The sequence below is a fragment of the Phascolarctos cinereus genome, unplaced genomic scaffold (genome assembly GCF_003287225.1).
Source record: "Phascolarctos cinereus isolate Bilbo 61053 unplaced genomic scaffold, phaCin_HiC Scaffold_9;HRSCAF=440, whole genome shotgun sequence".
NCBI classification, from domain to species: domain Eukaryota; kingdom Metazoa; phylum Chordata; class Mammalia; order Diprotodontia; family Phascolarctidae; genus Phascolarctos; species Phascolarctos cinereus.
In genome coordinates this window covers 251668462-251688620 of record NW_027556402.1, presented here as the reverse complement: position 1 = coordinate 251688620, position 20159 = coordinate 251668462, and the positions used below count along the sequence as shown (strand labels likewise).

Below are 20159 nucleotides of genomic sequence, written 5' to 3'. Positions count from 1 at the left end.
CTTGATGAAAAGGGCGAGATGATTTTTAAAAAAAAATCTCTTTTTATAGGTATAACCAGATGGGAGTATGTTATAATAGAGGCCTTATAAAGGAAAATTAGTGAAAATATAGTCATTTATTAAATGCATTGGTAAAATATGATGCTCCTGGATCACTTGGTAAGAATAGTGATAACTAATGAAGTGCACGTTTGCTCCATTGGTACTTTTGTCATCTTGGGAAAAATTAGCGAAAAACTACAGGACAAAGTATGGTTCTCCAGTGGTAAATTGATGAGAAATAGAGACAAGAGTCCCCCAGGATAGGCACATGAGGGTTGTGATCACAATCTGTGGAGAGAAAGCTGACAGTGAGGAGACCATTGATTTATTGCGATGTTGTCAGTTCTGTCTTTAGTGCCAACATAATGCTTTCCATAGGATCAGGATTCAATGAACGTTCATCACAGATAAATTATTTAACATTAATGTTAGCCTATAGGGGATGAGAGTGAAGAGACTGAGTGGACCATAACTCAAATAGAGCAGCTGTGGTGTGATGAGCTTCCATCTTTCAGAATCCTTTTAATTGCATGTGAGAGAATTGCCCTACTCAGTCCATGGTATTTGCTTGTGAAGTAAAAGGCAGAGTTTTGAAGAATGTGATTTATCAACATAAAAACATTATCAGGAGTTCTATTTTATTACCATTATTTATTCATTTACCAGTGGTTTAGCATGTGTTTCCAGTGGCTGAAGGATATAATTCATATTATCAAGACTAGAAAAATGTAAGATGCTTCTCTGTCTGGGAACTTGTAGGCCTATGCCCTGTCACTATCATTCACACTTTCTGAACTTGTCATGTCACTCTGGTCTCTCATGATGCAATATCTGTTAATGTTGGGTCACTGCAGAGATTCACCTTGGGGAGAATGGAAGTTGTGCTCTTAGAAGCCCTAATGCTTAGTTCAAGAGGGATCAGATTCTGGCAGACATGTCAGAACCCATGAAGTCTTCCAGGGACTGAAAACAGGGAAAGAGATTCCCAAATTTATCTGTTTTTACTTGAGTTTTTACATTAAGGTGGAAGGTGCAGCTGCAGACTTGTTGGACAGGATGATCTCTAGAGGTCCTTACTTTCAAACTCTGGTCAACATATTTGTTTGACTTGCACCCAAGAGACATGAAGAAGAATCATCTTTCCTTATCCATCCACAGGGATCAAAGAGAAAAATATCCAGGAGGCAAAAACATCCCATAAAAATCCCCTGATCCTTCTAGATTTTGTCTTTGTCCTAAACAGAGTCCTCTCTCATGTCCCATATTCTGCTTTCCCAAGTGAGAGGGATTGTTCAAAACTTGAGCACCTAATAGTGAAGACAAATCTTTCATAACTGAGTATATTTTTCTAGATGCATGAACAAAAACCTCCAATCCCCTTTCAATACCGTATTGCTTGGTTCTTTAGAGATATAGGACATTGACTATGGGCTTGGGCAAGCTGGGGCTCTCCTCTTACTTATTGGTCATCCTGCTTTTGCAGTTTTCTTTTTCTGTGTGCCAGATGGTAAAGAGTCCTTGTCGTTTAGAAAGAGAATATAGGCCCACATACAGAAAGGAAGGGGACTTAGTCATAGCTGGTTTCTTCTCCTTGTTTCTGGAGAATGGTGGTCCTGTTAAAAAGAAATCCTTCAGATATCCTCCTATCTGGACTGGTGCAAATACATGGTAAGTTTCTTTCATTTCTGACTGTTGGAATTATCACTCCTATTTTTGATAGACGAGCATTGTGAATAGAGCTGTGCTTTATTTGGCCTCATAGCTTTGGTTAAAGCAAAGATCTGGGTTTGAAAATTCCTAGAACATTGATACTCAGGAAGCTAGTAAACTAAAAGTTTGCTCTTGTCTAGTGTGGCAAGCAGACAAACAGTGACTATACATACACACACACTATAAATGGCAATATCAACAGTAAGAGATTCATCCCATAGATGCAAGACACTCACCCAGTGAAAGCCTTAGGGAGACATGTCAGGGAGGAAACCCACTCAAAGGTGGGGTTCAGGTGGCAAAATGAGTTTGTGCAGAAAGAGCTTGTTTAAAGATAGGTTATTGATGCCAAACATGGGAGGAAATATTCCTTATTAGACCCATATGTTTCAAAGAAGTTCTCAAGGTCAAATATCAATGCTAGGCTTGCATGAGGTTTGGATAGGAGGAGTTTCTGCATTTGTATTTGGTATTACCACAAAGTGATAGAAGGGTCCAACATTATCTATGGCACCAATAAAGAGAACAAATCCAGAATAGTTCAGTTGGTCCAGAGTTTCATCAATGAAACATTTCAACCCTTAACTGCTTCAGAAGAAGGCAAACAGTGGAAAAGGAAAAAAAAATCTGTCCTTGCTTTTAAACTTTGATGGCTTTAGAAGCACTTACTGTGAATGACTCTATATTGAAGTCCTATCATTATAACAATAAATAATAGAAAGTTTACAATAGCTACAAGTGGCATGTATATCAGACAAGGTTCATTAATAGCAGTTTTCATCCTTTCCATGGGAGCATAAACCGCAGGGCAATTTCACTCAGTTGAATAATCTGAGCATCATATACAGGCCATGAGCTAGGGATTAACAAGTAAAAAATTACCTTGGCCTCAAAATTGTTTTATTTACTATCTGGGAAAAGGACAGGGGTTGTTTCACATATGTCTTTACATGCCCATGCCTTGACAATGCCTGAATTTTAGTTGGGGCCTTATAAATGCTTATAAGGTGCTTGAAACCAGGTGTTAAAGATTTCAGTTTCCACTAATTGGGAACTGCATTATGTGTCTTTCAGTTGACTACTCCGTGACTTTGAGAGCATTTTTTCCGCCTTTTCCTCATTCTCCTTGTCCTCTCTGCAGCCTTGGACACTGCTGATCACTGTCTCCTCCTTGATGCTCTCTTCTCACTAGGTTTTAGGGCCAATGCTTCCCTAGTTCTCCTCCTCCTTTTCTTATTGTTCCTTCTCTTTCTCCTTTGCTGGATCCTCTTCAGATCACACTAACTAAAGGTGTCCTTCAGGCTTCTTTCTTTAACCCACCATACTATACCACTTGGTTATCTCATCAGTTCTTATGGATTTAAATAGTATCCCTATGATGATGATTTTCACATTTACCTCTTCTGCCCCAAACTCTCTGCTGACCTCATATCTCATGTGACCAACTGCCTTTCAGATATGATAAACTAAACATACAGTGGACATCTTATATTCAGTATTTCCAAAAGGAAAATCTTTTGCTCCTAAATCCTCCCCCTTGTACTTTTCCTATTACTGTAGAGGGCCATGCCATCCTCTGATGCCCTCTGACTCCCAGCTTTGGAGTGTTCCTCAATTCTTCCCTGTTTCTCACCCCACATATCCAAGCTGTTGCAAAGGCCTGTCAATGTCACCTTTGCAATGTTTCTTAAATATACCTCCTTATCTCTTATGACACTGCCACTTCTTTAGTGGAGGCCTTCATCACCTCATACCTTCATTCTGCAAAAGTCTGTTGATGGGTCTGTCTGCCTTCAATCTCTCCCTATTCTAATGAATCCTCTATTCAGTCACTAAAGTGATTTTCCTAAAACACAAGTCTTATTATATCGCCTCATCACTTAATAAACTCCAATTACATCCTATTGCTTCCAGGATCAGATATAATACTATCTGTTTGGAATTCTAAGCACTGTCTTATCTAGCCCCCTCCTACCTTTCCAATCTTCTTACACCTTACTTCCTCCACCCCCATGTATCCTTAGATACAATGACACTGGCCTTCTGGCTGTTTCATGGAGAAGAAACTCCATCACTTGGATCGGAGTATTTGCTCTGACTTTTCCTCTTGTCTGTAATGCTTTCCACCCTCTGTGAGAGATATTACCCCCCCAGCTTCCTTTAAATCTCAATTCAGATCCCACTTTCTAAAAGATGCCTTCTCCAACCACTTTTAATTCTAGTGCCTTCTCTTTCCTAATTATTTTTCACTTGGTTTGTACATAGTTCTCTCTCTTAACATATCTCTCTCTCTCTCTCTCTCTCTCTCTCTCTCTCTCTCTCTCTCTCTCTCTCTCTCTCTCTCTGTCTCTCTCTCTCTCTGTCTCTCTTTCTCTCTCTCTCTCTCTCTCTCTCTCTCTCTCTCTCTCTCTCTCTCTCTCTCTCTCTCTCTTTCTCTCTCTCTGTCTCTGTCTGTCCCTCTCTCTCCTTCCCACCCTCCATATGTACATACTGTCTTTGTCATTAAATTGCAATATCCTTGAGGGCAGAGACTCTTTTTTGCTGTTTTTTGTGTCCTTAGTGCTTAGCACAGTACCTGGTACATAGTAGGTGCTTAGTAAGTGTTGATTGATTGGTTCACTGATTCCCTGGGTCTCAGTTATCCAACTTTTATAAAAGAAACACTGTTTCCTTACCTGAATAAAGACAGGAGAATTGACTGCAGAGTCAATAAATATACATTGAAACAGGAAATTTTGAAAATCTTGCTTTGGCTTACGCAATTATTTTAGCAAGAATGAAATCAGTTTTTGACAATGAATCTTTCAGTGTAACCAATTAAATGGTCATGAAAAGTATTTTTAAATACACATATTCCATCTTCACCCAAAAATGTAATTAGAAATTAGATGACATCCAGAAGCCACACTATCAACATATGTTTCTATTCCTATATAATATATTTTGTATGGTCCAAGGGGCCATTAAAATATTTCCAAATTACAAATTCAGAATTAGAAACTTCTGTTCACACAACTCTTTCCTCAAAATCACAAGACAGAAATTCAGACTTTCTGGTTTATTCAATTCTCTTTCAAGACTAGACATTATCTAAGGTCTAAAGCATATAATTTTCTCTTTTCTGTGTTCTTGAAAGGATCTTAGAAGATATTTAGTCCAAGGCTCTCATTTTACACTATAAGATATTAAGGGTTACTGAGGTGAAATGGTTTGCCCAGGGCCACATAGTTAATAAATGTTAGGGGCAAGATTTAGAACAGAAATTCCTGACTCTGTGTCCATTGCTCTAACCACTATGACACTTTGCTATTTGTGTGCACATAGAGTTTTACCTGGCTCTTTACTTTCTTCCTCTCATTTTAGGGTAATGCTGAACCATTACCAACATTTTCTTGTTTTTCAATTTGCTGTGGATGAGATCAACAAGAACCCCCATCTGCTGCCCAACATAACACTGGGATACCAGTTGTTCAATAACTACCATAACAAGAAACTAGCTGTGGAGAGCTCCTTGATATGGTTGTCAGGGAGAGGCCCAACCATCGCTAACTACAGCTGTGACAGGCAGCCCAGATCAGTGGCTGTCATTGGTGGGATGTCATCTTCATTGTCCAAGTCTATGGTCACCATTCTAAAACTTTATAAAGTCCCACAGGTAAGGAAGAGCAATACTGCTGTCCATTTTAATCCAATATGTTCGTTGTGTTTAAAACAACAAATTCTGTATGATTTATCCTTCTGCAGTGTCAATGAAACGAAAAGTTCCCAGGAAGTTCTCAGGTACTTTTCTGAAAACAAGAGACACACAAAAAAAATTAAAAAAGTCTCTATCATCAAGGAACTCACTCTATCCTCTCTGTGAAGAGGTCCTATAATGCTGTATTTGGTTTAGCTCTGATGGTTTTGTAAAGTAAAAATCTGCCCACCTAATGGTCACTATTCTCTTAGGTCAGGCACTCCAGTATCTTTGCCAAGAAAACCCTAATGGTCATGAAATGTTGGACATGACTTATTCACAAAACAACAAATACTCTTAGTTCATTGTTTTATATTTGTATAAAATTCTGAAGACTTTAGATGGAAGAAAGATTTCTCTTTCCCTGACCTCAGAAAATTCTCCAGGAAAGTACTCTGTAATTTTTTTTTAATTTTAAAATGATTTGTGCATTTTCCATACAAGAATTAAGCTCTAGCACTTCCCTTCAGCCGTCTATGCTAACAAGCACCATACATTTCCGTGTTTGCAGTGATCACATTTCAGTTAAGAATTGGTCTCCTTCCTGAATCTGGGCCTGATTTGCCAAATATGTGATGTATCCTTCAAAACAGAAATAGTTTATACATTCACTTCTATTTATTTCTAATGAAGAACTCTTTATCCTGGGCCTAATGTCTGTTTTCTACCTGGATAATCACAGAAAATAATGATGAACAAGATACAGCCTGAGTGCTGTGCCATTTGGGAAACAACAGGACAATATAACCGGAAATAAGAGTTGATTAATTTCCAAGTCAAGATGCCTTCTCCTCGTATGTGTATAAAGCAATCCCTCCATGAGCAGAGAGGATGAGGGCACGCACCCGACAGTTCAGAGACTATACATTTCACGACTTTTTTATGGTAGATTCATTGATGTTCGTATGCCACAGCATGTTGTTGTTGTTGCTGCTGTCCTGTTGCTGTTGTTCTACCTTATCTTCTGAGCTTCTCATCATTTTGCTTCTTTACAGATCATTGGTGATGCAGGATCACATGTTTTAGAGCAGGGTTCTTTGAGGATTGGTTCAAACCCTGGGATTTTATTTTAGGGAGTAACCGGAATCAATGAAAACCCTGAGTAATTACCCAAGTGTGATTCAATACACTTCAATTCAAAATACCTGTATGAAATGTTGACACGTGAGATGTCTTGTACTAGAAGCTAGGGACAAATACATGAATATTTTAAAACATCCTTATTCCTTTGCGCAGTTCTTAATGCCTTCTTGGGTCACAATGTGTATACTGATTAAGTGACGCACAAATTATACTAATATATGTACATAATCTAAATATCAATGTATACATTTGTGTCACCTGCTAACAAGTAGCATAAAATATTTCATAAATGCACTATCTATCAAATCCTTCCTATGAACACAGGCTATATATACATAGATCTGTTTTATATAGCAAAGCCTAACATTAAGAAATGTAATAAGGGGGTGGAGCCAAGATGGTGGAGTGAAAGCAGTGACTTCCTTGAGCTCTCCCCCAAACCCCTCCAAATACTCATAAAAAATGGCTCTAAACAAATTCTGAAGCAGCAGAACCCACACAAAGACAGAGTGAAACAAATTTCCAGCCCAAGACAACCTGCATGATTGATCAGAAAGGTATATCGTGCCGGACTGGGAGCACAGCGCAGCATGGTGTGGGCACACAGGCTGCAGGGAACCTGAAGCAGGCCTCAGAGGACTGAATCCTGAGCAGCTGTGGAAGTTTCCAGACCCCCTCAATCCACGAATGCCAAAGACAACTTAGAAGGTCAGTGGGAAAAGTCTGTTTCTGTGGTGCCAAGAGAGGAAGGCAGGGTCTCAGCTCCATTCCCCAACAGTGTGGCCCTGGGGTGGGGGCAGCTGCTTCCCCAGCTTCCAGCACACAGACTGAGGGGAAATCCAGTGGCTGATCAGAGAGGGACTGCAGCGATCTCTTTGTCAGTGCTGAGGGGAGGAATCACTTGCTTTGCCCGTGTTTGGATCTGGGTCACACTTCTGGGCAGCAGTGCTGGGGTGAGGAGGAGTACTGGCCTGGTGGAGCTTGTAGTGGCTGTAGAGAAGAACCCCTCCTCACAATTACAGGACAGAAAGGAGTATTTGTGGTCACAGGCCAGGAAAGGAGTAAACACCTCGCCCCTTATCATACCACCTTGCAAGAACTGACAATTTACAGGTCCCTAAAAGTATCTCTGAAAACAGCTGTAAAAACCCTTGAAGCTTGGCACAGTACATTCTCCACATTGGAAGCAGACTCTTACCTTAACAAAGAGTTTAAAATTCAAGTAATTGGCTGGGATCATGAGCAAGCAGTGCAAAAAGAGTCAGACTATATTATCTTACTTTGGCGAAAAAGATCAAAATGTACAACCAGAAGAAGACAACAAAGTCAAAGCTCCTACATCCAAAGCCTCCAAGAAAAATATGAATCAGTTCCAGGCCTTGGAAGAGCTCAAAAGGGATTTTAAGAAGCAAGTAAGAAAAATAGAGGAAAAACTGGGAAGAGAAATGAGAGTGATGCAAGAAAATCATGAAAAACAAGTCAACAGCTTGTTAAAGGAGACCCAAAAAAATACTTAAGAAAATAACACCTTAAAAAATAGTCTAACCCAAATGGCAAAAGAGGTCCAAAAAGCCAATGAGGAGAAAAATGCCCTAAAAAGAAAAATTGGCCAAATGGAAAAGGAAGTCCAAAAGCTTATGGAAGAAAATACTTCCTTAAAAATTAGATAGAGCAATTGGAAGATAGTGACTTTATGAGAAATCAAGACACTTAAAACAAATCCAAAAGAATGAAAAATTAGAAAACAATGTGAAATATCTCATTGGAAAAACAACTGACCTGGAAAATAGATCCAGGAGAGAGAATTTAAAAATTATTGGACTATCTGAAAGCCATGATCAAAAAAAGAAAAGTGCCTAGACATCATCTTACAAGAAATTATCAAGGAAAACTGCCCTGGGCAAAATAGAAATTGAAAGAATCCACAGATCTCCTCTTGAAAGAGATCCCCAAAGGAAAATTCCTAGGAATATTGTAGCCAAATTCCAGAGTTCCCAGATCAAGGAGAAACTATTGCAAGCTGCCAGAAGGAAACAATTCAAGTACTCTGGAAATACAATCAGGATAACACAAGATTTAGCAGCTTCTACATTAAAGGATCCCAAGGCATGGAATATAATATTCTGGAGGGCAAAGGAGATAGGATTACAACCAAGAATCACCTACCCAGCAAAACCGAGTATAATACTTCAGGGGAAAAAATAGTAATTCAGTGAAATAGAGGACTTTCAAGCATTCCTGATGAAAAGACCAGAGCTGAATAGAAAATTTGACTTTCAAATACAGGACTGAAGTGGAACATGAAGAGGTAAACAGGAAAGAAAATCATAAGAGTTATTAAGATTGAAGTATTTACATTCCTGCATGCAAGATGATATTTATAACTCACAAGACTTTAGTCAGTATTAGGGTAGTTGGAGAAAAAAAAATTATATGTACGTATATATAGATAGAGGGCACAGGGTGAGTGGAAGATTAAGGGGTCATATCTGGAGAAAACAATTAAGGGATGAGAGAGGTTTATACTCGGAGAAGAAGAAAGGGAGAGGTAGAATGGGGTAAATTATGCTACAAAAAAACAAAACAGAAAAGAAAAGTCTCTTACAGTGGAGAGGAAATGGGGGAAGGTGAGAGTGATGAGTGAATCTTATTCTCATAGGAATTGGCTTAAGGAGGTAATAACACACATTCCATACACTGTATAGAAATCTGTCTTACCCTATAGGAAAATAAGGGGAGATGGGGACAAGAGAGGGGATGATAGAGAGGAGGGCAGATTGGGAAAGGGGTAATCAGAAGTAAATACTTCTGAGGAGGGACAGGGTCAAAAGAAAGAATAAAAGAAATGGGAGGGCAGGATAGGATTAAGGCATATAGAGTTAGTTTTTCACAACATATCTACTACGGAAGTGTTTTGCATAACTGCACATGTACAACCTATGTTGAGTTGCTTGCCTTTTCAATGAGGGTGGGTGGGGAGGGAGGAAGAGAGAAAATTTGAAATCTAAAGTTTTAAATACGTATGTTTAAAAAAAATTATTTTCACATACAACTGGGAAATAAGAAATACAGGAAATGGGGTACAGAAGTCTATCCTGCCCTACAGGAAAATAGAAGGGGAAGGGGATAAGAGAAGGAGGTAGAGATAGAAGAGAGGACAGACTAGGGGAAGGGATATTCAGAATGAATGCCATCTTGGGGTGGGGGGAGGGATGAGATGGGGTGAAAATTTGGAACTCAGAAACTTGTGGGAGTGAATGTTGAAAAGTAAAAACAAGTAAATCTATCTATCTATCTATATATATAGATAGATAGATAGATAGATAGATAGATATAGATATAGATATATAAAAAATGTGATAAGATAATAACATTGTGGGTCTCTTGTGATCAATTTTTCTCTATTTTCTATTTACAATTTTTTATTTCAAAAAACAAATTATCAGCCATTGTCAAGGTTTGAATTCTCATGTTTAATTTAAAATAATTTGTCTCTAATTTTAATATAATTTTTATTTGTGTTATTATTTGATTTGAAAAGTTTATTATGGGGGCAGCTAGGTGGTGCAGTGGAAAAGCACCGGCCCTGGAGTCAAGAGGACCTCAGTTCAAACGTGGTCTAAAACACATAACGTTCACTAGGTGTGTGACTCTGGGCAAGTCACTCAACCCCAACTGCCTCACCACAAAAAAAAAGCTAATTTCGATTTACTTTGAGGACAATACCAAGCACTACATTGTACATATTAGAAATATACTCAAATGAGGTGAGGGAGTAGATGGCAGCTTGACATGCACACATCTGCGTATATATCATTTCCTAAAGCAGGTAAGAAAGGTTAATTTGGCTTTTATTGAAACTGTTGAAAGAATGAAGAAATACAAATTAAATAAATAAATATAACAATTCAAAGTAACTCCCTCACGAAAATAAAACAAAACCAGACAAAAAAGAAGTTGACTAGAATCAGTGACAACACAATTTCGGCATAATAGTTCACATGTGGAAATTCCTTGCAGCTAGGCAATTTGCTCAGAACATAGTAAGGGAACTAATTAGCCAGGCAATTTATCAGCAAATATTAGGTGTTAATGAATACCATGGTAGTGAAGATTATGATTCTGTATCATTGACTTGCTCAGGTGTGTGGACAGACCGATCTGTAGGTCATGTGAGGGTTAAATTATCTCTCCAGTTGCTAGTCTAGCTTAGAACATATAAACTGAAGTTGGGGAAATGATCACACAATACTGCCAATATTTCACCTTGTAATGTATATCTTGAATATAACAGAATATGTTCAAAAAAGTAGGCATATTCATGCAGTATTCGATTTATCTATTTCCCATGCAATATGTTTGATGTTTTGGAATTATGTCTGTTTTTGTAGTACCATTCACTTCTGTATCTTGCTTATTTTACTATTTGGCCTATCATGTTGTTTAGTAGGTCTTCCATTGTTATTAATTCTACCTTTATTTGCTTTTATTTAATGTAGTTTTATGTGCCATTGTGGAATATGCATATGGTTTAGGCAATATATTATTTGGACTAGGAGTCACTAAAACCGCCTATGAAGTGTGGCTAGACATTGTACTACTTCTGTTGCAATGATTTTTTTTTAAATTTTTGTTAAACATCCATTTCCTGGATTTAATATTATTTCTTGTAAACAGTTGAGGCTATTCCTATCTTATATGCAGCATTAGGTCTCAGATCGTCTGAGAGCCACACATGAAAAGAAATATATTTCTAAAAATTTAATTAATTTATTGGTTACATTTTGAGTCCTAAGTTGTCTCCCAATCTCCCTGCCAACTTGTCATTACAGAAGGCCAACATTTGATACATATATATGTGAAACCATACATATATATTTCCATTTATTAGTTCTTTCTCTGGAGGTGGATAGCATTTTCCTTTATAAGTCAATTTGAATATTCATATTATTCAGAATAGCTTAGTTTTTCACAGTTACTCTTCAAACAATATTGCTGTTACTTTCTACAGTATTCTCATGGTTCTGGTCACTTCACTCTGAATTATTTCATGCAAGTATTTCCAAGTTTTTTTCTAAAATTAAACTGCTTGTCTTTTCTTAGGGCATGGTAGTATTCCATCAAAACCATATACCATAACTGATTCAGACATTCCCCAATTGATGGACATCCTTTCAGTTTTAATTCTTTGCCACCATTAAGAGAGCTATTACAAATATTTTACAAAATATAGGTTCATATCATTTTCCCTCATTATTTTGGGAATAAGACCTAGTATTGGTATTGCTGGGTCAAATGCCATACTAAGTTTTATAATTTTTGGGGCATAATTCTAATTTGCTCCCCAAAATGGTTGGATCAGTTCACAATTGCACCAATAATGTATTGGTTCCTATTTTTTTTCCACATGACATTCAGCATTTATCATTCTCACCTCTTCTCATTTTAGCCAATCTGATAGGTGTTAGACAGTGTCTCATAGTTGTTTTAATTTGCATTTATCTAACCAATGAGAGAGAGGACACTTTTTTTGGTTTTTGGTTTTTTTTGGTTTTTGTCTAGGCAATGGGGTTAAGTGACTTGCCCAGGGTCACACAGCTAGTAAGTGTTATGTGTCTGAGGCTGGATTTGAACTCAGGTCCTCCTGAATCCAGGGCCGGTATTCTATCCACTGTACCACCTAGCTGCCCCGAGAGTACACTTTCTTAGCATGTGGCAGTTAGGACAACTCCCAAAGGATATTCTTTCTAACTGGGGGCATAAGAGAAAGCCATTTCATAATTACCTTTCTGAAAGAAAAATTACCATGACTGAGAGCTGTATTTTATATGTTTGTTATATACGTGAAACTAAGAATAAGCTGATATATTTATGTCATTGGATGGGGAAGTATTATTCTTCTAGGTTCTCACCTTCCCACTTAAAATGATGAAAGAGCTAGAATGAGAGTATGTTCTCCCAAACCCTTAGCAATAGGTGGTTCAGCTCACAAGGACATCAGTATGGGAAGCTTTAACTGAAATTGGAATTTAGCACTAGTTCTTTTATCATCTCACTCTTGGAAAAGTGGGGAGGAAGGATACAACAAAGAAACTGCATATGAAATATTCTCTTGCCTTAAAAACAAACTTGGTGACTGAAAGTGCGATCCAGGAGAGGATTTTGTAGTTAGACATCTGGCATTTGAGTGTTTGATGCATATGGAAGAGTGAACCACTGCTTATCTCATAGATTTCTTGTGAATAGCTTAGGGATAATGTGTAATGCCAACCTCAGCAGTAGATTTCAGTGTGAGGAAGTCTCCATATCTCATCTCTGACTGGGTTTCAGTTAGAAAACATTTTCTTCTAGAACAAGTTCTGAGACACAGTTATTTGTCCCAGGGACTTACCATCCTCCCTGGAATCTTAAGTGGAATGGAATGAATGTCAAAGAACGATGAGCAAAGAAATTGTTGACGTTTGAGCTGAAGAAGAGGTGAGAAGAGTTAAAGATCGTGTAACAATGCTCAAGTACTTAACTGACATGTTTGTGCAAGACATATTAATGATATTCTATTTGAATCAACATGAAAGAGAAAAGAGCACCAAGTACATATTCCAAAGAGGCTGATTTAATTACAAAATTAAGAAAAGTGTTTCTAAAGGATAGAGTTGTTTACAAGTGTAATGGTCCCTTTGAAGGTAACTGACCTTTTTCTCATTTTAAAGTTTCAAGCACAGTCTTAGTAATTGCTTGATGGAAACATTGAAAAAAGATTCTTGGTCTGGTACAGATTCATAGTTCCCTTCAAAATATTATATTTGGTAATTTGGTAACTATGTGACTTGAAATGTCCAATTCACCTACAAATTTACCTACTCTAAAATACCAGAGGTATGATCTATTCATTAAAATTAACAATCATTTATTAAGTACTTGTTCTGCACAAGCCAGGAATAGTTGCTTGAGATACAAATGTAAAGGAGGATAAATTTCTACTCTGAAGAAACGTGAATCATCATTGAATTGAAATTGAAACATAATATTTTCACTTTTTTTCATTTTCTGTGTTTCTTCTTTCACAACATGACTAACATGGAAATATGTTTCACATGATTGCACATATATAATTATATATCAAATTGCTTGCCATCTTAGGGAGGGGTCTTGGGTAAGAGCAAGGTATAACTTTTGGCACTCAAAACTTTACATAAAAATTAATGTTAAAAATTCTTGTTACATGTGAGTGAAAAAAATAAAACAGTATTTACAAAGCAAAAAACAAGCAAGCAAGCATTTATTTAGTATTTGCTATGTAAAATCCACTGATAGTTGCTTGAGATACAAATTTCTACTCTGAAGGAACTCGAATCAGCATCCCAGTCTTTTTTATTATCATTTAGATCAGCTGTGGCCCATTTGATTTTCTCTTGCCTGACAGTGTCTAGGATCCACATGACATGACCTATCAATTAAAATGAACAACCAACAATTGGAAGAATGTCAATTGCTCATGGGTAAGGCTGGTCAATATAATAAAAATGACAATTCTATCAAAATTAATTTATTTATTCAGTGTTATACCAAACTACAAAAATTATTTTATAGAGTTAGAACAAAAACCCAAAATTAATCTAGTAGAACAAAAGGTCAGGAATATCCAGGGGATTAATAAAAAAATGCAAAGGAATGTACCCTAGCCATTCCAGATCTCAAACTACATTATAAAATAATAACCATTAAAACTATCTGGCACTGGATAAAAAATAAAGTGGTGGATCAGTAGGACAGATTAGGTACACAAAACACAGTAATAAATGACAACAGTAACATAGTGTTTGATAGACCCCAAACCCCCAGCTTCTGGGATTAGAGTTTACTATTTGACAAAAACTGCTGGGAAAACTGAAAAACAGCATGGCAGAATCTAGGTATAGGCCAGAATTATACACTGTATACCAAGATAAGATCAAAATGGGTACATGATTTAAACAGTAAGGGTTATACCATAAACAAATTAGGAAAGCGACGAATAGTTTACCTTTCAGATCTAAGGAGAAGGAAGAATTTATGACCAAAGAAGAGCTAGAGAACATTATGACATGTAAACTGATACAAAATGAAGTGAGTAGAACCATAACATTGTATACGCTAGCAGCTACACTATGTGATGCTCGACTATGCTTGACTTAGCTCTTCTCTTCAATATAATTATGCTGTTCATATCCAGAAAAAGAACTGATAGAGTTTGAACGCAAATTGAAACAATATTTTCATTTTTTTCATTTTGTTGCTTCCTTTTTCACAATACGACTAATATGGAAATATGTTTTGCGTGATTTAATATGCATAACCTATATCAAATTGCTTGCTGTCTTAGAAAGGGATAGAGAGGTAGGATATTTGGAACTCAAAACTTTATGTAAAAATGAATGTTAAAATTGTCTTTACACGTGATTAAAAAATAAAATACTATTTACAAAGCAAAAACAAAAAAACAAAACAAAACAAAACAGAAAAAAGGATTTATTCAGCACTTGCTATGTATAATCCACTGATAGTTGCTTGAGATACAACTGTATAAGAGGAAATGTTTGTAGCCTGAAGGAACTTACATCAGCATTACAGTTATTTCTTCTTTATTTTCATTTAGATCAGCTATGGCCCATTTGATCTTCTCCTGACTGATAAGGCTCAGTATCCATATGTCTATCAGATGGGCAGCAGGGAATCCGCTCTGCATCTTGCAGTCATCCAACTGATGCTACATTTTGGCTGGACTTGGATTGGACTGATTCCTTCTGATAACACAAGGGGGGAATATTTCTTCAATGAGATGAAAGAGAAAATGGTCAGGAATGGTCTGTGTGTGGCTTTTAAGGAAAGTGTTCCCACAATCTTTGTCATTGAAAATATGGAAGCTATTAAACTCTTTTTCAGGATGATTGTATCATCATCAAATGTGATTTTCATTTATGGAGATGCAGAGTGTTTTCAAGAATTTTGTATTGCAATGATTGATTTTGTATTGTATGGGAAGATGTTGGTCACTACCTCTTCCTGGGACTTTTCTGTAGGTTCTAATTATGAAATAATTGACCATTATCATGGTACAATAATATTTTCTCCTTCCAAGATTGAGGTTCCTGGTTTCACAGACTTCCTAAGAAGCTTGAATCCCAGTGTGGACCCTGAAGATATTTTCCTAAAGACTTTCTGGGAGTTAGTCTTTAGTTGTAAACTTTCAGAAGAAAGTCTTGTAGAAATGATACATCCTTTATGCCAAAAATATTTGTCCTTGGCACATGTACCCCATGTATATTTAGACATATGCATAATGGAAGAGAGTTCTTATGCGTACAAAGCAGTATATTTAATTGCCCAAGCTCTCCATCAAATGCTACAGACAAAGGAAAAAGAGACAGTCGAACTTGGAGTGAACTCAGCTGTTTCTTGGAAGGTAACACTTCTCTTCTACCCTTGGGCTTAGCACAGTCTATTCACCTCATTCAATGGCTAATTATCAGAAATATAAATGATACAGCAATGACCTGAGACTTAAATACTACCTCTTATTCTTTAATATTTTTTTCTTTTTTTAAATATGTGTTTAAATTGTATTCTGGTTGGAAATGATGAAATTATCTCAAATAATAGCCATTTCTTTCAACTCTGTTAAAGTAATCTTGGTGAAATTGTTGTTTTTCTTCCATATATATATATATATTTCTCTGGTTATGAGTCCATGTGGCAGGAAAGTTTCATTAAATTTGCTTCTATTTAGGGCCTTTGCAGTGGCCTGTTTCATGATCCTGCAGATGTCACGGTGCTTTAAGGGATTTCTAACTGATAAATTTTCTTTTAATTTCTGTCAAAAGCTATATTCTGATTCATATAATTGATATTGGTACATGGGTATACTTGCTTCAATAATGCATTCATTTTTTAAAAGATAGAAGAGTTCATTAATGGAAATTGTATCCTAGATATTATTCCTACTTCTTGGAAGGACTGGTTAATATATTGGAAGTGTTGGGAAATTGTGTGCATAGGGAATGATCACAGCTCAGTAGAGTTCTGAAAAGGAGAGAAGATATCTGGCCACAAAATGATAAGCAGTCTAGATTCAAAGAGTCTATTTTTAAAATCTCAATTAATGATAATTTCTATGGCCTGAAGTTTCACTAGTCACCTCAGGATAAACAAGGCTTCCCAAGAGATAAATTTAGTAGTGACAAAGAGAAATTATATTAATGAGGAAGAAAAAAAAGTACTTGCTTGTATAAGCCAATGATAAGGCACAGAAACTCCATTCCCAAATTAGAGGTGTATATCGTATTACAAGGAAAGGAAGAATGGACAGGCAACAGATGTTTCAGACAAAACATGAAATACTGCTGTAAGGATACTGCGAAGAGAACCAAAGATCAAAAGAAGCTGAGTCTGGTGAGGAAAATGAGGTAAATAGAAAAGGTTATTTTTGTTTTAAGATTTTAAATTCTTTGGAAGAGTATGATTGGAGAGTTGATGATACATCTCTGGGTGGGTGGAAAAATGAAAAATAAATGACAGTAGAAAAATTACTGCTCAATTACTATTTCCTTGTTTTGACTTCTGGAAAGAATGCATTTTGCAATAGAATACTGAAAAAATAAAATGGCAATTTCTCAGTTCTTTCATCTGGATTTGCATGAGAGATAGAGATCCCTGCAAGCCATCTGTCAGGTCACAAAATGAGGCTGTCAGTTAACAAATTGGACAGGCAAAGGATAGTCACCCTAGGGCAGGTACGAATATAATCCAAGGGCCAATCATTGCACCAAATGAGTAAAGTTTCTGAGAGCACTTGATGTTGTGGTTCTGTGCTCATAAGTCAGTGGGAGAATCTCCTGCCCTTTCTTGGCTGTTATTTTCTCTCTTAATAATCAGACAACTTGGGGCAGCTAGGTGGCACAGTGGATAGAGCACCAGCCCTGGAGTCGGGAGGAACTGCGCTCAAGTCCAGCCTTAGCTACATGACACTTACTAACTGTGTGACCCTTGGCAAATCACTTAACCCCAGTTGCCTCAACAAAAATAAAAAAATAAAATAAAAATAAATGCTTGTTTAAAAAAAAAGAAGAAGAATCAGACAATTCTGGTGGTTGTTTACTGAATCTAGAATCAGGAAGACCTCAATTAAAATGGTTGTGTGACATTGGTCAAGTCACATAATTTTTATTTGTCTCAGTTTCATCATCTATAATATCGTGATAATAATAAAGTCCACCTGTCAGGGTTGTTACAAGGATAAAAGGGAACAATACTGAGAAACTAACACAAAGATGGCACATAGAGGTTATTATATAAATTCTAGTTGCAATAAAAATGTTATAGTTAGCATTTTAAAATAAAAATTAATTGTATAATATCATAATTATATAACATATAAAAGTATAAACTATATAACACAATGCACAATTTATATAACAATAAAAATACTACAATTTCTTCTACTGCTTTTACTATGATGACTAGTGCTGCTGCTGCTCCTCCTCCACCTTATTGTAGAATGCCATATTTGTCTTTGAAACCTGGGAAACTTCTAGAATAGGGGGGTTTTTTTTGCTATAAAACAAGTCTTGACTTATTGTTTTGTAGATGGTCTAAACTTAAGAAAGTTACAGAGAAAAAATTGAATAATGCTTATTAAAATTAGGAGCTTGTTATGTGTACACATTTTTGGGAGAGCTGATGGCTTGAGAATGGGGTGCTCCACTCCCACTTTAGTGAGACAAAACTTTTCTGTTGAATTTCTAAGTTGTCTTGTTTTGAAAAATGTGTACCCCATCATTTTATTGATTCTGCCTGTCCAGAACTCATTTAAAGTTATTATTTTAATGTTGCTTGGAGGGTAATTTGGGAGAACTCAGGCATTTCTCTCTCTTTACTCTACCACCTTGGCTCCTTGATTAATTCTGTTTGCTAAGGAATTATTTTCTTTAATGATTGTTTGTGCTACTTTCACCATTTGGCCAATTCAATTTTTAAGTTATTTTTTTCACTCTAGTTGTTTTTTCTTGTGTAAGACTAATTTCCTTTTCCCAATTTTCCTTCTACCATTCATATCTCTTTCTTTAGCTTTTCCAGGAATTCTTGTTAAGGTGTTAAGGTTAAGTCTAATTTAAAATTTTCTTCGAGGTTTTGCTTATAGATGTTTTCACATTTTCTTCTTTTGAACGTGTACTTCACGCCATTAGAGAAGCTTTTTGTGATCAGATTCTTTTTTGTTGTTGTTTGCTCATTTTCCCAGTCCATTTCTTAATCTTGAAGTTGGATTCTGCTCTTGAGGTGGGTGTAGGGGCATTGTCTCAAGGGTCAGGCCATTTGATGCAGCTATTTTCAGAGTTAGTTCTGGGTGTCTGCCTGTTATCCCTGCTTTCAAGGTAGTGGTTTTCAGGGGGAGATATAAACACTCTCCTTGTCTGGCATCAGGTCTTTATCCAGAAATTGCTCCTCGTCTCCTTCAGCTTCAGACACAAACACTCCTCTCAGCTTCTGAACTGTGACCAGGTCCCCTGCTCTTCTATAGTATCTACTGCTAGTGCTCCTCTCTTCCCTCAAATGTCTTTGGGCTAGGATGCTGAAACTGCTGCAGCTCCTGTTGTAGCTGCCTCCAATGACCAGTACTTCTGTTGTTGCGATGTCCCCTATGTTCCAGGGCACACTATAAGTGTCACAGACCTCTCCTTCCAACCCTGTAAGTGGTCTTGGGCTGAAAAAAAAAAAGGTCTTACCGTGACCTTTTGTGGGCTATGCTGCTCCAGAACTTGATTTGATGAGTGTTTGGAAGAAAATATTGAGAGAATTTAGCTGTGTTGCTGCTGATATTCTGTCATAATGGCTCTTCACGATGGATAACTTTCAATGAGTTAATTTGATAGTATTCTTTTATTTACTTAGATGACAAGGAAAATCTATTCGACCACTTATTCCCTTTTCTTCATTAATGTTGGATTTCACTCATTTTTAATAGTCTTTTATTTTTAATTATATGTTAAGATATTTTTAACATTCATTTTTAAAATATTTTTTTCCAAATTATCTCCCTGCTATCATTAACCCCTCCCTAAGACAATTAGCAATTTTATCTGTTATGTATATCCAGTCATGTAAAATACGTTTCCATAATCGTTGTTTTGTGAAAGAAGGAAGAGTCCGAAAAGAACCGTGTAAAAATAAAGAAAATGAAAATAGTATGCTTCAATTTGCATTCAGTCTAAATCACTTCTTTCTTTGGAAGTGCATAGCATTTTCCATCATAAGTCCTTTGGAATTGTCTTGGATCATTGTATTGCTGAGAAGAGCTAAGTCAATCATTGCACATGTCACTGATCCTATATACAATGTTCTCCTGGTTATGCTCACTTCTTATGTTTTTTTTTTCTGAAATTTTCCTGCTTCTCATTTCTTACATCACAATAGTATTCCACTACAATCACATAACATAACTTGTTTAGTCATCCCTCAATTGAGGGGTATCCCCCAAATTTCCACTTTTTTGCCACAAAAAAAGAGATACTATAAATATTTTTTGTACATGGACATCTTTTTTTTTTTCCTTTTT

The 20159-nt window shown here is 36.6% G+C and overlaps 1 protein-coding gene across 1 annotated transcript in view; it reads left to right on the top strand.

The window, feature by feature from the left end:
* The first annotated feature begins 1468 nt into the window (after window positions 1-1468).
* The window catches only part of LOC110200785 (vomeronasal type-2 receptor 26-like), a 47381-nt gene continuing 28690 nt past the window's right edge, over window positions 1469-20159 (top strand). The window contains 3 exon segments of the mRNA XM_020976185.1: window positions 1469-1710; window positions 5116-5407; window positions 15207-16013. Coding sequence (XP_020831844.1) covers window positions 1469-1710; window positions 5116-5407; window positions 15207-16013 — 1341 coding nt within the window.